This window comes from Hyaena hyaena, unplaced genomic scaffold (genome assembly GCF_003009895.1).
Source record: "Hyaena hyaena isolate Hyena2069 unplaced genomic scaffold, ASM300989v1 scaffold_108, whole genome shotgun sequence".
NCBI lineage: Eukaryota > Metazoa > Chordata > Mammalia > Carnivora > Hyaenidae > Hyaena > Hyaena hyaena.
Window position 1 is genome coordinate 475,531 of NW_024080741.1, and position 15,501 is coordinate 491,031.

Consider the following 15,501-nt stretch of genomic DNA (forward strand, 5'->3'; position numbering starts at 1 on the left):
GAAGCTGTCCAACTTCTGGTAGTGGATATATGTTTCCTAAACTTCTATTTCTTGCTTGAAAGCTCAAAAATTATCATTGGCAACAATAATTGTCCTTGTTTTCCTGAAAGTGACAGATGCATGTTATTTCTTTTTGAATAAATGTCTATCAAATATGTCTGAATAACCATAGTTTGTCCATCTTTCTTTCAAGTAAAAATAGTGTTCTATGAAAATAAAAATAAAAATATACTAGTTCAGCTTGCAACTCAAGCACAGAAGTGTTTTCCTGGAGACAAATATATGGTACTCTCATATTCAGCACATGTGCTTTGAACATACTTCTTTCTTATTTTTTTCACACAGAATTTAAAAAGTGAACTAGAGCTGGACTCCAATAAAATCAATAGTTTTTACTGCTTTATAGAGAACACTCTTAAGTGGCACTGGCTTTTTACAGTGTGGTACCGCCACCTTGATTCATCCCAAGACACCTGCACTTTTTAAAAAAAAATTTTTAATGTTTTATTTCTTTCTGGGGGGGGGGGGGGGGGAGGGTCAGAGAGAGAGGGAGATACAGAATCTGAAACAGGCTCCAGGCTCTGAGCTGGCTGTCAGCACAGGGCCCGACGCGGGGCTCGAACCCACTAACCATAAGATCATGACCTGAGCTGAGGTCGGAAGCTTAACCGACTGAGTCACCCAGGCGCCCCCAAGACACCTGCACTTTTACCCGCCATGGTTTTTTGCACCACTGGTGCAAAGGTCAACACAGTGAAAGAGGCAAATAAATCTTAGCATTGTCATGAAAATTGCTTTGGCCTGGCCGACTACTGAAAGGGTCTCAGGAACTCCCAGGCGGTTTGAGAAACTGTAGGTGTTAGCGCCTACGGAAATCACAGTCCCCTTTCTCCTCAGTTATTAATACTTGAGGTTTGAGACTTATTTATTATTATAGATTTGATCACTGAGCGCCAAAGAAAATACATGCCAAGACGTCGAACACATCCAGGAGATACACCCTATTGCGTCTGCAGCTCCAAGACTCACAGAAGAAAACAGCTCTTGGGGAGGGGGTACAGGATTCAGACCTTCAGCCCGGCTTGCCGTTGCCAGTGGCAACGATCGTCGCCGGCGGGAGTGCGGCCATCGATTAGTAATGTCTTGCGTCCGTCACAGAAGGTGGGGGTGGGGGCATGGCTGGAGAAGGAAGGTCTCCCTGGACTTGCGGTCGCCGCGTGTTTTCGGTTGCGAGGCGGTTCGCTCGTTCTGCGATCTATTGAGAGTGGCTTCCGACAGCTCCGGGTTGATGTCGGGGAGGGAGGGAAGATGGCAGCCGTGGCGGCGGGCGGCCTGGTGGGAAAGGGGCTCGACATCAGCCTGGCGGCCCTGCAGCGCCACGACCCCTATATCAACCGCATCGTGGACGTGGCCAGCCAGGTGGCTCTGTACACTTTCGGCCATCGGGCCAACGAGTGGGTGCGTGCGGACGCGACGGGGCCGTGCAGGCAGGGCTAGGGTGGGACGGGGTGGGCAGACTCGGGGCTCCAGAACCCGGTGAGGGGCACCAGACGCTGACGCCCTGGAGGTGGATGGAGGTGGATGGTGGTGGATCGCGGCCTGAGGCCGAAGCTGTGGCAATTGGACCCCTGGGCCGGGGGCTTGGGGGGAGAGGGAGGCCGCTCTGAGAAGCTACCTGAAGTTGGGGGAAAGACTTAAATATCTACGATACCCCACGTGGGGAGACCAGACCGATCAGGGACGGGACCCTGAGAGCTGAAGGAAGGAGGGGGCCCTAACGCCTCGAGACCGGAAGACGGATGTACTACGAGAAAGTAAAGCAAGATTTTGTAACAGTAAAACGTGGCTGTAGGGGAGGCAGGGATAGGGGACGGATGGAAAAGACTAGTTCTGGTTCTGGAACATGTCTTAGAGGGGACGAAGAGAAGTGAAACCTTGGTAGAAGTTATGAACTAAGGGAATACACCAAGAAAAGAGCAAGCCACGGGAGATCAAGGACAAAATGGGGCTGGGTCTAACACTTCGAAGGAGGCTGACGCTTTTGGAAAGATCAATACACGACAGCCTACCCAGACCAAAATGAGTTTCAAATTTGAGTCCATTGGGGGCCAACTTATTTAGTGCACCTTTCAAAGCAAAACCCCAGTAAATAGTAGTGGGGTGAAACTTAATTTTCCTCACAATTAGAATGGGGTAGGAGCATTAGACACTTGAGTCCTATTGCAGGAATTACTGCGTGTGATTCTGTAATCCACCCGCTTGAATATAGAGACATGTGATTTTTCTCTTTTCCTCATAATGATTTTTGTCCCAAGTAATCCATCCATTATATAACCATCCATAATATTTAAGTAAGTTAGAAAACAGTATAAGGAACTGGGCCTGGATGAATGGATTTCAGGTGATTTTTAGAAATGTATTCTCCAAGATATTAAAATTCAAGAAAGGAAAACGTGCATATTGAACAAATTCACATATTTTTTAACATTTGCATTCATTTACATAGCCTACTTATCTCTAGTGTGGATCTTAAGCAGGCTGTAATAAAAATTCACCTGAAAATCATTAACAAAAGTAAAAAGATTAAAAAGGAGATCCTAAAATGGGAGAGAAGAGAATCTTTGCCCAAAGTTATTAACTCAGGGAATTTACTGGAATGGAGCAAGGAATTTAGGTCTGTGCTCCTAGTAGTCGAGCAAAAAAGGAAAATGGGAGAACTCGTTAGTATTCATTGTTCTGTAATAGAAAGTATGCCACTTGGTCAGGAGAGAGGTTATTTCTCCCTAATTTTCAGGGGAATTTGTCACCTGGGTCTTTAGATACATACTGGACAACATACTGGACAATTTCATCAGTGACAATTTAGAAAAAATACAAAGCTATTCTACACCTGTATTGCTATTAACTGCTCTATAAAAAAAAATGCCAAAGACATACTGTTAATTCTGTCAAAGTAATTTTGTAGTAGATAAGGATCAGGGATGTATAGTCCTGTGAGCTGACTGGACAGTGGGATTAGAGTCTACAGAATCTTGAGAAATTGTTAACATGTAGAGGAGAGCATTTATCTTGGAAAACAGTTGTCCCCTATAGGCTTCTGACAGGATCTATGTGATAGATACCTGTTAAAATACAGAGGTTTATTAGATAGCCAGTGAAGTCCTTCTAAAGCCTCATCAAAAGGCAGAAGTGTCACAATGCATTATTTATAGGAGTTATGTTTTCCTGCTTCCTGGACTTGTTGCCTTCAGACAGGGCATAATTCATTCAGTAAAAGGTCATTCTTTCAAAGTACTGATCTTCAAGGCTGTGGTAGCCAGAAAAAAGAGACCTAGTTCAGATGCGGACAGTTGCAGAGGGTAAAGAGTTTGTCACCACTGTCTGGGTATATCATCACTTGGCCTCAGGGTGGGAGCCTTTTGAATGTAAACCTAACGAAAGTTTAAAGAACAGTCTTGAGTTTGGAGGTAAAAGTATATGCAAGAAAGCAGATGGGATGTAATGGAGGGGAATTCTTACTACACTGAAATAGATGAAGAATGACTTCAGGCATTCAGAGCAGGAGGTATTGGGGATGAAGGGTAGACAGGAAATGAGGTGCTTGAAGGAAGGATTAAGAAGGGTATGTCATGACTGGGATGGGAATTTTAGAGCTGCTACTACCTCCCATTATTTGGAAAGACTGCTCCCCCAAAATACCTATGTGTCAGTTGGAGAGTATAACCTTATTTATTTTCACGTCAGTCCTCAGAGCAGTGGTTCGTGGGTAGTTTTGACTTTGTTTCTAAGGAACATGTTGCTGGTGTCCGAAGGATGGAGGTGGGGCCTGCTGCTAAATATTCTGCGCACAGGACAAGTCCCTGTGACAAAGATTTATCTGGCCCCAGATGTCGAAAGTGCTGAGCTTGAGAAATTGCTTCAGAGTGACTACTGTCCTCTCATTTCTAGCTAGTGGTTTTCTAAGTTTTCTGTGTATCAAAATCACCTGGAATTTTAAGAAGTGTAACCTGCCAGATCAACATCTCTAGGTTTGAAGTCCAGGCGTTTGCTGTCTGTTAAAAGCTTCACTGGTCCCGTAGGTGCTGCGTGCATGACAGAGACCAGTTTATGAGGATAAACGGAGACCTGCTTTTTCATTATACTGGCATAGATAATCAGTAATACAGAGATTGTTTCAACAATGCCAAATACTGTGCTGAGTCCCAATAATTTGCTAGCTAGCGCTATTTTCCATTTCATTATTTTAAATTTTGAATTGCTTAATTTTTTAATACATGTTAGATTTTATAATGAAGTATAATATTAAATCATTAAATTGTGCTTTTAAAATTTTAGTTAAAATTCCCCAGGACTATAAACTAATGATTTAACATAGAAGTCCTCCTTGTCTGGAGGACCTAAAGAGTATCTAATAAAATCTTGTTCTAGCTATACCCCAGAACCTCAACCCTGGGCTTTGCCCAGAAAAAAAAAAAATCTGGTTACCTTTGGATAACTCTGGAGGGAACAGGAGATGAGCTTTTCAGCCATGATAGATCAGCATTTTCATCAACAAAGTCCCTTTTATCCAGGTGTAACAGAGTATTTAAAATATGTTTTTTTCAAAAAAATATGTTTTTTTAAATCAAGTTCTGAGTGGTATAGATTGGTTATTTGAAACTGAGACATAGAATAATAAACAGTGCCGATGACAATGCTCATGGTGGGTAATGGACACAGTGGATTTTGTTTGGTGCAGACTTGCCTAGTCACAGGTCTGGATCCCAAGGAAAACTCTCCAAAAGCTGTTGCCTGATAATTCACTGAATAGGGAGACCAGAACTGTGGTATTGGGCTGTGGAAGTATGGCCCCTAGCCATTCACAGAGAATTTCTAACTTTTTAATGATCTTTTGCAATTGAAGATGGCCACAAATTCTTTAACACTCAGTCAAGAGGTGAGGTCCATACCCTGAGGGTCCAATGCTAAGTGAAATCAAAGAAAGACATAACCAGTACTATATGATTTCACGTATATGTGGAATAAAAAAAATTGCTCATTATCAGTTGGAGAATAATTTCAGAAGAAACATTCCTTTTATATTTCTGATTCTGGATTTTTCAAAACTAAAATTGGGCGTTAAAGCCTTTTTTAATTTTATAAGCAAAGGTAATTTCTATTACTACTTCATGAAGGAATAAAGGACACAAGTCAAAACCTATTAGCTTTATGTGTGCTGGTCCATAGAAATGTCCTAGTTTGGATCACTAAGGTGAAACAGTCCAAGGTCAAACACTGAAAGACAGGAAAGTGTGTTGACCTTGTAGCAAGAGCCCCTGGCAATACATACAGGCTCTTAGTCTAGTTTCTTCACCAGTACATATCTCAGTTTCAGTTTCTTACAAATGTAATAAATAATACCAAAATTTAATCTTTACAAATTCTTCTCTTTTTTTAAATGTTTGTTTATTTTTAAGAGAAAGAGACAAGAGTGTGAGTGGGGGAGGGACAGAGAGAGAGGGATACAGAATCTGAAGCAGGCTCCATGACCCGAACCAAAGTCGGATGCTTAACTGACTGAGCCATCCAGGTGTCCCAGTCTTTACAAATTATTCTTAAAGGCTCTGTGGACTAGTAAATACTTGCCAACTAAATCAGTTGAACTTTAGGAATGCCCACAAATTTTTAGACTGTTTGGGTAGTATTCATTGTTCTATAGTGGCCATTTTCTCAATGGTTGATATTGTGGCAGGTTAAGTCTTAGCATTTAAAGTGCCCCCAGGATATAGATTTCTCAATAGATAGGAATTGACCATGTTTGTTTACACAAGTAAGGGTAAATAGTAATGTTTCTGCATCTTTTTTTTTTTTTAATTTTGACTCAGTATTTTTCAAAGCACAGTGGCAAAGGACCACATTTGAGAAATAAGGATATTTTTCACAGTACACTGGAGTGATGTATATGTACTTGATAATAAATCCAGTTTAAGGATGAACTCTAATTTTCTTAACAATGTTTATGTATTAGAGAAAAGACTGACTAAAATTATTTTCACTGTTACAAGTTATTTCTAATTGCATATTCTATAATAAGGATTAAAATTCTTGTTAAGTAATTTACTCTTAATATCCATTTGCTCTTAAAAAACAATGTTTGGTGATGTTTGATATAATTTGGGGCATAGTGGCTTTTGTTTTCATGACGCTGGATATAGTTGTGTGCACAGAGAATATGTTACTGAACTAAGGCAGCGGTTTTCACAAAGCCTGCATCAGAGTCACTTGACAGCTTAATAAAAAAGAGAGTGCTAGGCAGCACCCCAGCATCTGATTCAATAGGTCTGGAGTAGGGCCTACTAATTTGCATTTCTAACAAGTTCTCTGGCGATGCTGATACTGCTGGTGTGGGGACCATACTTTAAGACCAACTGAACTAAGGTGACCAAGAAAATTGCTGAAATAGCTCGAGCTTGTAAGAGGAGCATGCTTCCAATGTTTTATGTGCCTTTAAAAAATTATTATTTAGGGCACCTGGCTGGCTCTGTCAGTAGAACATATGACTCTTGTTCTCAGGGTTGCAAGTTCGAGCCCCATGTTGGGTGTGAAGATTATTTAAAAATATATCTTAAACAGGTTATCACTTATTATTATACCCTTGTTCTTAAAGAGTGTATTTCCCCCCAAAACTATAGTGTACTTAAATTTCGAATGATTTTGATAATAGAGATTAATGATAAAATATTAGGTTAAATGGAATGCTGAAACTAAACCATATAAGTAATAGAAGTACCTTTGAAATTCTGAATTATAATCTGATAACTGTTAAAACATTTTTTTAGTATGCACTGTATTGATGAACATTTTCATTAGGGCCTGGGCTCCTGTCTTCAGAGAGATGGACGAGAGCCTTGCCAATGAACTGAAATGACACCTGGTCACTTTCACTTTACCACTTAACCAGTTTCTCTCAGATTTCTTGAGTCCTAGCTTGGCAATGTTTCTAACTTGATTTCAAAGATCCAAACTAGACTCTAAGTATTCCACACCACATTGGTGGTTAATTTGTCTGAAAATGACAGCATTGTTCCACTCTTCTGTGTTGTAGTCAAAGTAGAGTTGTTATTGACAGATCATTTGCTCTCCTAGGTGACAGGATATGGCAAGAGAAAATGAACCCAGAAAATAAAGAGAAGCGTAATGAAATGCAGACACCAGTGATTTCTACAACTTGCCCTATACTCCACTCACAGGGTAGAGGAGAAGGCAGCACATTCTTAATCTCCTCTTTCAAATGAAATCCATGGAGCGTATTTATTTTTGTATTGTTTTAGCCCGAGGTATGTTACCATCCCTGTCTTTGGTGAAAAGAGATAATGACGATTTATTTTGTAAATAACAAAAGGAGAATGGCTGCTTCCTGCTGCCTAAGCTGGGTAATCAGCAGAGCTACCGCCAGGCTGATGACCTGCTTTCCTCCTTATTCTAGGAATAACCCCTCATGTTACATAGATTGGCCTTACTTGAAACAAAATGTTCTCTAGCTTCTGTGAAGGTTACTATTAATGAGAAAATATAAGCATTTTGCTGTTTTTTTTTCTTTTTTTTTTAGGAAAAGACTGATGTGGAAGGAACTTTATTTGTTTACACAAGGTAAGAATATTCTAATTTTATAAAGAAACTGACACTTTGAAAGAATATTTTAACTTTGTTACTTCCCTCTTCCTCAAATGTAGTTTTATTTCAAAGAGAAGTAAAAAACCTGAACCTTAGTTTGAAGTTATGAGTGGATATAAGGAAGAGAATACTGAGTAATACTCAGTAAAGAAATACTGAGATAATACTAAGTAATGTCACTTAAACTCCAGGATAGACAAACTTAAATCTTTTTGTTCTATATAAAATATATGTGTGTGTGTGTGTGTGTGTGTGTGTGTGTGTGTATATATATTTAAGTTTTATTTACTTATGTTGAGAGAGACTGAGACAGCATGAGTGGGGAAGGGGTAGAGAGAGAGGGAGAGAGAGAATCCTGAGCACTGCCTGTGCAGAGCCCATGTAGGACTTGAACTCATGAAATCATGAGATTATAACCTGAGCTGAAATCAGGAGTCAGATACTTAATCGACTGAGCCATCCAGGTGCCCCTTTGTGTTCTTTTTAAAGTAGTATTGAAGTATTTATCCTTTAATTCAAATTAATGGTACAGAGTCCTTTAGTACAATGCATTGGCAAGGAGAGAAGTACACTATTAAGAATATTAGATTATTGAACCACTATTTGGAAAAAGGTTGTATTGGTCACATCACCGCCTACCCACCTTTGACTCTTTAAAGAAGCATGCACCAAAATTAAAGATGTCTTTGAGTCCTCCATTATATAGTTAATAGAATATGTTTCAGGATAGATTTAATAAACTCATGTTTTTTTTGTCATTTGTATCAGAAATTGTTAATATCATATATGCATGCAGAACCATATAGTATGTATATTGTCTTAATAGCTAAATGTCTTGTTCACATAAAATGTCATGGCTAACGCCCATCATTGTCAGTGGGAGAACAAAGATAAAATACAAAGGCCTAATACAAACCCTTTTAGAGCGAAGTGTTTTTTTTTTGTTTTTTTTTTAATATTTATGTCTTAAATATTTATTTTTGAGAGAGAGAGACCGCACGAGCTGGGGAGGGGCAGTGACAGGGGGAAAAGGGACCTAAAACAGGCTCATCACTTACAGCATAGAGCCTGACATGGGGCTCGAACTCACAAACTGTGAGATTATGACCTGAGCCAAAGTTGGACGCTTAACCAACTAAGCTACCCAGGTGCCCCTAGAGCGAACAGTTTCATTGGGGAGATAGAAAATGCACGTATACACAGACACGCACACATGTTTATATTTTTTACATATTCACATTTAAAGCTACCCCTCCAAATAAAAATAAATCCCCATACTGATAGCCTGTCCTCAGCGCCAGTTGATAGGTTATAAGCAATGAGTGGGCTGCTGTGATTCTGGAAGCCTTTATAGAATTAGTGAGTCTCAAATAGGCCTTAGGAATAAGGTAGCACTTGACTTGCATAGAGGAGAGGGAAGGGCTGTCTCAACAGGAAGAATGGCAGAAGCAGAGGCATAGAACTCAACGTGGTGAAGAAACAGTAGGGAAAATGACTTTCGGCTACAGAGTTTTTACTGGTTTATATTAGTTAGGAGACAGTGAGAATGAATAGATTTTGCTGGCTTAGAATGTCAGACTAAGGATTTTGACACTTATTTTCTTAGCAGTAGGGAGTCCGTGAAGGTTTATTACCAGGGAAGTAATAGAGTTCCATCAAAATGTATGGGGAAAGTCAGTGCATTAGCATTATGAAGATGCACTGAATCTAGAAGAAATTGGAGTTAGGACATTGGGCAGATTATTGCAGTAGAGTAACAAGATGATGAGGGAAAGGACTAGACTGGTAGAAGTGGATCTGGAGAAGATTTCTTGAAAGATTGCATGTAAAGAGGGAGTGATGAAAATTTTAAAATAACATGAAGGCTTTGAAAGGGAAGACTGAGAAAATGATGAAACCAGGAGCAAAATGGAAAGATAGGAGGTCGAGAATCTGGGCTGAAGATTATTTTATTTTGAAATAATGATTTTGGAATGATAGCAGAGCTTTCAGGTGGAGATACCTGGTCCCTTAGGATAGCTCAGGGATGGAGATACAGAGTTTGGAGTCATCTGCCTCAGTTTAGTTTGAAGCCATGAGAGAATGAGCGTTCTCTGGACAGGAAAGTGATGAGGGCTAATGGTCAGGTTTTAGGGCCCCAGAGAGACAGAGAAGAGTCAGCCATATAGATAGAAGCAGAATGAGATGCAGGCACAGTGCAGGGGCAGGTGGAGGTGGAGGCCACAGTAGGAGTGGGGGGAAAAAAAGGAATGGATGAGCAAGGCCATTTGAGTAGGTAAGGAGGAGGTTCAGTTTCTTCATAGTTTCAGAAAAGTGAGAGTGCCCAAGAGCCATTGGCTATTTCCGTTTACATTCCAGAGTACCAGAGCATATCACCACGTGAGTTTCTTCAGTAGAGTTTAGATTATTCTTGAAAATTCTGAAGTGTGAAAAGAAAACCAAAAGGTTGAACTCCAACATAGGCCAAGACACGTTCTCATTCATTTTTCACAAGTATTACTCTTTTGAGAAGTGAAAGAACAGATGTATTTATATACATTAATCATTTATTTTAGGGATTTTTAGTAGGGTCTCTTTCTCTCTCTCTCTTTTTTTTTTTTTTTTATTGCAGAAGATTAACATTATACAAGTGTTTTCTCTTTTGTACCCCCCCAGATATGTAGGTTTACATTCTCAAGTATTTCTTAATATACTGAGTCCCAAATGGAGCTGTCAGTTAAACCATTAAGTTGAGAAATAACTCTTTCCCTGTTCCTTAATCTCTTTCCCAAATCTGACTACTCAAGAACATGACCTTCTCCTATCTCTCTCCTCTCCCCCACCGAGGGGGTGCACCAACCGCCCCCTGTCCCCCACCCCCAGATAGCATGTTGAGGTCTTTCCTCAGTAGAGAATGACAGAAAGCTCATAGAAGTCAAAAGAGAGTTTTTAGTATAGGTAATGGAGCTGCTGGTGATAATATTTTGACTTCTGTTATGGATATTGCTTTAGAGCAACTGGCACATTTATCCCCTGAGCCTATTTTATAAATTATGAGATGGCATAGTAACCATACTATTAGAGAGGTGAGGTCCTATTGTGATAATGAAATACTTGAAGAATCAAATTCTGATTCTGTATAAAAACACCTAAAACACTTAAAAATTATTTTTTTATTTCCTCCCATGGCTTGCTTTCTGTAATAGAGAGTTCATAGAGACACTCACTGGTGATTTTTGAACTTGACACTTCCAGATGACCCTCTGCCAGAGATCTCTAGAACTCAGTTTTCATTCTTCCTGAAAATTTAAGTTGAAATGATTGTCATGATTATTTCTAGTATTGATTATACGCCCACCTCCACTTTCCCTCTTTGTAAAATAAGTTGGACGATTGCCTTCCATCAACTTTAAAATTGGAAGTCTCAGAAGAAAATTCTGTAAGTGGTACTGTAGCTTTATTTTACTTCTTTATTAGCATCAAATGGTTACAGTGAAATAAAATTAAAACATAAGCACCGTTTCTTCCTATTGCTCACAACATTTCTGTGGGCTTGTTACCCTGCTGCCCTAGTTTCAAGTAAGTAAATGAATTCTGCTGCTTCGTTCTCAGCGTAGAAGCATTTGGTGTTTCATTTGTCACCAGAAGTTGCACAGTTGGATTACTATATGGCTGTCACCCAAGAGTAGACAAATGTACATGTAGTTAGTAGAGTTCTACTTGGTGTAAAATTTGGGCTCTTTCTGCCTGACAGGGAGTAGGCACTGAAGGTTTATTCAGTGAAATGAAAACTAAAAATCACTAAATGCCACATTTTTATGGGGAAAAACTTTTTTTGGTAGTTTATTTATGAAGCTGTTTGCTTAATTCTATAATGTTTTACTTATACTGAATCTCATTACAACAAGTTCATTGACCAGAGTGAGTGGCATCATTTCTCTAAAGAAATGTTACAACTTCCAATTTCAAACAAATACTAACATTCCCTATGAAAAACTTCTTCATAATGATTATGATGTACACTCTCTGTTAGCTATCAAGATTCTTCATAAGTGTGTCAGTAATTTTAAGTGGTTAATATTTCTGCCATAAAGGAGATTACAACCTAGATAGGAAAATAAGATATCTTCACACATATAGCTTAATAAGTGGGACTTGATTTTGCCAAAGGAACAGCAATGGCAGCCATGCTCTATGTATTACATATGAAGTGGTGCATAAATGGGTACATTAGTACTGTTAGCCAATAGTAAAGAATCACTGCTTTAGGGGCACCTGGGTGACTCAGTCAGTTAAGTGTCCAGCTCGGGTCATGATCTCATAGTCATGGGATTGAATCCCACATTGGGCTCCATGCTGAGCATGGAACCTGCTTGGGATTCTCTCTCCCTCTCTCTCTCTGCTCTTCTCTGTTAGTTCTCTACCTCTCTCTCTGCCTCTCCCTCCTTCCCTCCCTCCTTCTCAAAATAAACAAACACTAAAAACAAACCTTTCTTTAAAAAAAAAAGAATCATTGCTTTATATGTGTACAGTCTGCTTGCACAAAGCTGTATATACGTGCAAAAAGGTTGAGAGAGACATTCAAATACTAGTTCTACTAAAAGTGTACTTTTGTTGAATAACTTGCCTTTTGATATCCTCTCCACCCCTTGTGATTTTTAGGTCTGCTTCTCCAAAGCATGGGTTCACTATTATGAATAGGTTGAACATGGAAAACAGGACAGAACCCATTACTAAAGACCTGGATTTCCAGCTCCAGGACCCTTTCCTTCTCTACAGAAATGCCAGATGTGAGTCTTTCTTAATGTGTTGTGTAGTTTTATTTCTGCAGTTTGGCCAAGTGTTTAAAATTGTGCAGTGGATGTGTTTGTGTTTGTGTTTAGTATTAGCATCATCAGTTAGCTTGGGAAATGCGTGTCCATTTGAGAGGGAATACCTTCTTCCTTGTGAAAGTTTAAATGAAAACAATGTGAATGTGATGATAGAAGTATTTGAACCCTTTCTTTTGCAGCTAGACCACTTTGTAGTGGAACCCATTGGAGATCTGAGGGCTGAGCAGGGCTAGGTGAGGCAGCTACAGTCAGGAGACTGCAGAGGGCCAGACACATAGGTGGTGTACAGATACAGAATTAGTGATTCAGCTAATGGCACTTTCTCCTTGTGTATCACTTCTGACTGAATATCCTGACAGGATGTTTGAGGGAGAGGGCCTGTAGTCTAGAATTGCCATCTTTTGAACACATAGTAAATGAAAAACTAAAGCCCAAAGAATTTTGGTCATTACAGATTTCATAACACTTTGTAATGTTGAACATTACATAACACTTTGTAATATTAGGTAACTAACTGGCCCCTGTCTAATTTGAAATGAGGTAGCGATGGCCTATCTGATAGTCTCTCTCCATTTTACTCTTATATCTTATCTGACCACTTGTGTGGAACTATTGGGCAGCCCAGAGAAAATGATGAAAAATATATGAACTGCAGGAATATCTCTATACACAGAAAATGAGAACATCCTTAAATATAAATTGTATGTGCATGTACGTGCTCTGTGCTTTTGTGTGTAACTTCCCAGAAAGACTTTGCAGTTAGGAAATGTTTTCCATACATTTGCCACCCTGCTTTTAAGGTCAAGGTTCAAGAAGTTGCAGACTGTATACTATTCAGTGTAATTTTAATAATGATTATAATACAAATATTTAATGTTTTAATTTCAGTGAATTGTTTTGAAATATAATATTTTAACTTATAATTATATTCACATATAATTAAGTTGTCACGATAGGTGGTCATCTGTTACTTAGAGGATACAGTTAAATTTTTATGAGAAAAAAAGCCATTAAAACTGTAACATGACTTACCAAAGGTAAGTCCCATGAAGTAAAAATTTAGTATTATAGGGAAAATTTTGTTCTATTTCTTTGGTGGGAGTATAGTTAAGTCAATTGTAGCTTATAGGTATTTGAATTATTTGTGTGCTTACAGTTATATCAGGTTTTATTTTTTTTAGATTATTAGATTCTATGCCAAAGTAATATACAATTCAAATCCTAATAAAATAACCACAAAAATAAACCTAAATGACTTTAGTGATTTATAATAATCCTTTTTGATTACTCTTATTTGGGATAAATACTTGGTCTAGTCAGTATAGATAGTATTTTATTTTAAATTCTTATCATAGTATTATGTATTATATATTATATTATATACTATATCAAAAACATAAAAATAAAAATTCTCTTTAATGTGGTTGATTTAAAAAATAGCTTTCCTAAGTCCCACAGGGTTTATCTGATAGGAAATACTGTTTGGATATAATAAACCTATTAAATCTCGCCGTGGCGAGGGTCGCCCCAAGCTTCAAGCAGCCATGGAGCCCTGGACATGTGGCCAGTCTGAACTGAGCTGTGCTATGAGTGTAAAATATACACTGATTTGCAAAGACTTACTATCATAAAAGACTGTAAAAAAAATCTCATTAATAATTCTATATTGATTTACCTGTTGAAATAATATTTTGAATTATTGGGTTAAATAAAATATACTATTAAAATTAGTTTCACCTGCTTCTTTTAATTTTTTATTTAAAATTACATATGTGGCTCACATTCGTGGTTCACCTTATATTTCCATTGAACAGCACTGTTCTGGCATTTTCATTTATTTTACCATATTTCATAATCACAATTTTGTAAGGTAGACATTTTCACCAGATGAGAAAAGTGAGGCTCAATGAGATGACAGACCTGATAGAAACCCATAAATTCTGCTTTTTAAAAAAATTTTTCTACATCACTTATACTGTTCTCTGTACTATTAAACATAAATGCAAATTGAAGGCAGCCTTTTGAGATGCATAACAAAATATTTCTAATATATTTCCATAAGAGAGAAATGAAATCAGTTGAACAACAAAGAATGGTAGGGAATGGATCTGTTTACCTTTCTGGGTTTATTTGCTTTTTATTTCTCCTTAATATCTGGTACTAACTGCCTTTGCAGCCATAGTCTTTGGTTTTAGTTCATTTGTAAAACCCTTTTCAGTCTCTGACATCAAAGGTTCATGGAAGGGTTTACCCAGGTGCTTTCAGAGTCTCAGATACTTCTCAAATGTTTCTAAATTCAAATACTCTATATAATGATTGCATATAGTTTACATATTCTCTACTATCATTTAGATTGTCCTTTGAACAATGAACCCAGCTTCAGTCAAGAACGGTTTTTAAGACACTGTATCTCCCAAGACCTGTGTAATCAAGAATCTTCTATGTATGTTCTTGGCATTTGTCTTAGCATTTCACTTTGATCTAGGTGTGTCATAGGCCATATTTGGACATTTTAGGAGGTAGAGTTGATTTAGGATTGTGGTGAGTTTTCTCCTTGAGTGTTTTAGATTCACTAAATTAAAAAAAAAAAAAAGTAGTAAATAGGGAGACAGCCCTGTCTTGAATTGGATGAATTTGGAAGAGCAAAATATATAGAAGTAAAAATCTTAAAATTTCTTCACTTAATTAAAAAAACAGATGTTTAATAAAGAAGCAGCTTTGAATTTTGACCAAACATGAAATATGTGATTTTATTACAGTACAGGATTTATAGTTTTTAAACTTGGTTATAATAGAGTTTGACCTATATAAGCTTTAAAAGTAAATAAGATAGCTGTTAATTAAGGACTGAAATTCATTTATTCAACAAACATTTACTGAGCATTTGCTGTCTGCCAGGCACCAAGTCAAGGCTTTAAATGGGTTATTTGACTCGTACAACTTTTTCTTGGAAATGCTGTTATTCCTGTTTAAAATGGAGGAGACTGAGATTAAAGAGATTTAAGTAATTTACCAGGATCCATGACAGTTTTGAGAT

The 15,501-nt window shown here is 38.1% G+C and overlaps 1 protein-coding gene across 2 annotated transcripts in view; it reads left to right on the forward strand.

Annotated features, from left to right (window-relative positions):
- The first annotated feature begins 1,226 nt into the window (after positions 1-1,226).
- DCP1B (decapping mRNA 1B) overlaps positions 1,227-15,501 on the forward strand; it is a 56,997-nt gene continuing 42,722 nt past the window's right edge. The window contains exons 1-3 of one of the 2 annotated variants that reach the window (XM_039236356.1): positions 1,227-1,458; positions 7,589-7,629; positions 12,295-12,422. In XM_039236356.1, the coding sequence (XP_039092287.1) occupies positions 1,309-1,458; positions 7,589-7,629; positions 12,295-12,422 (319 nt within the window). In that variant the 5' untranslated portion in view covers positions 1,227-1,308. Of the gene's footprint in view, positions 1,459-7,297; positions 7,317-7,588; positions 7,630-12,294; positions 12,423-15,501 lie in introns of those variants that run through there. The other variant, XM_039236357.1, reaches the window with a different exon arrangement.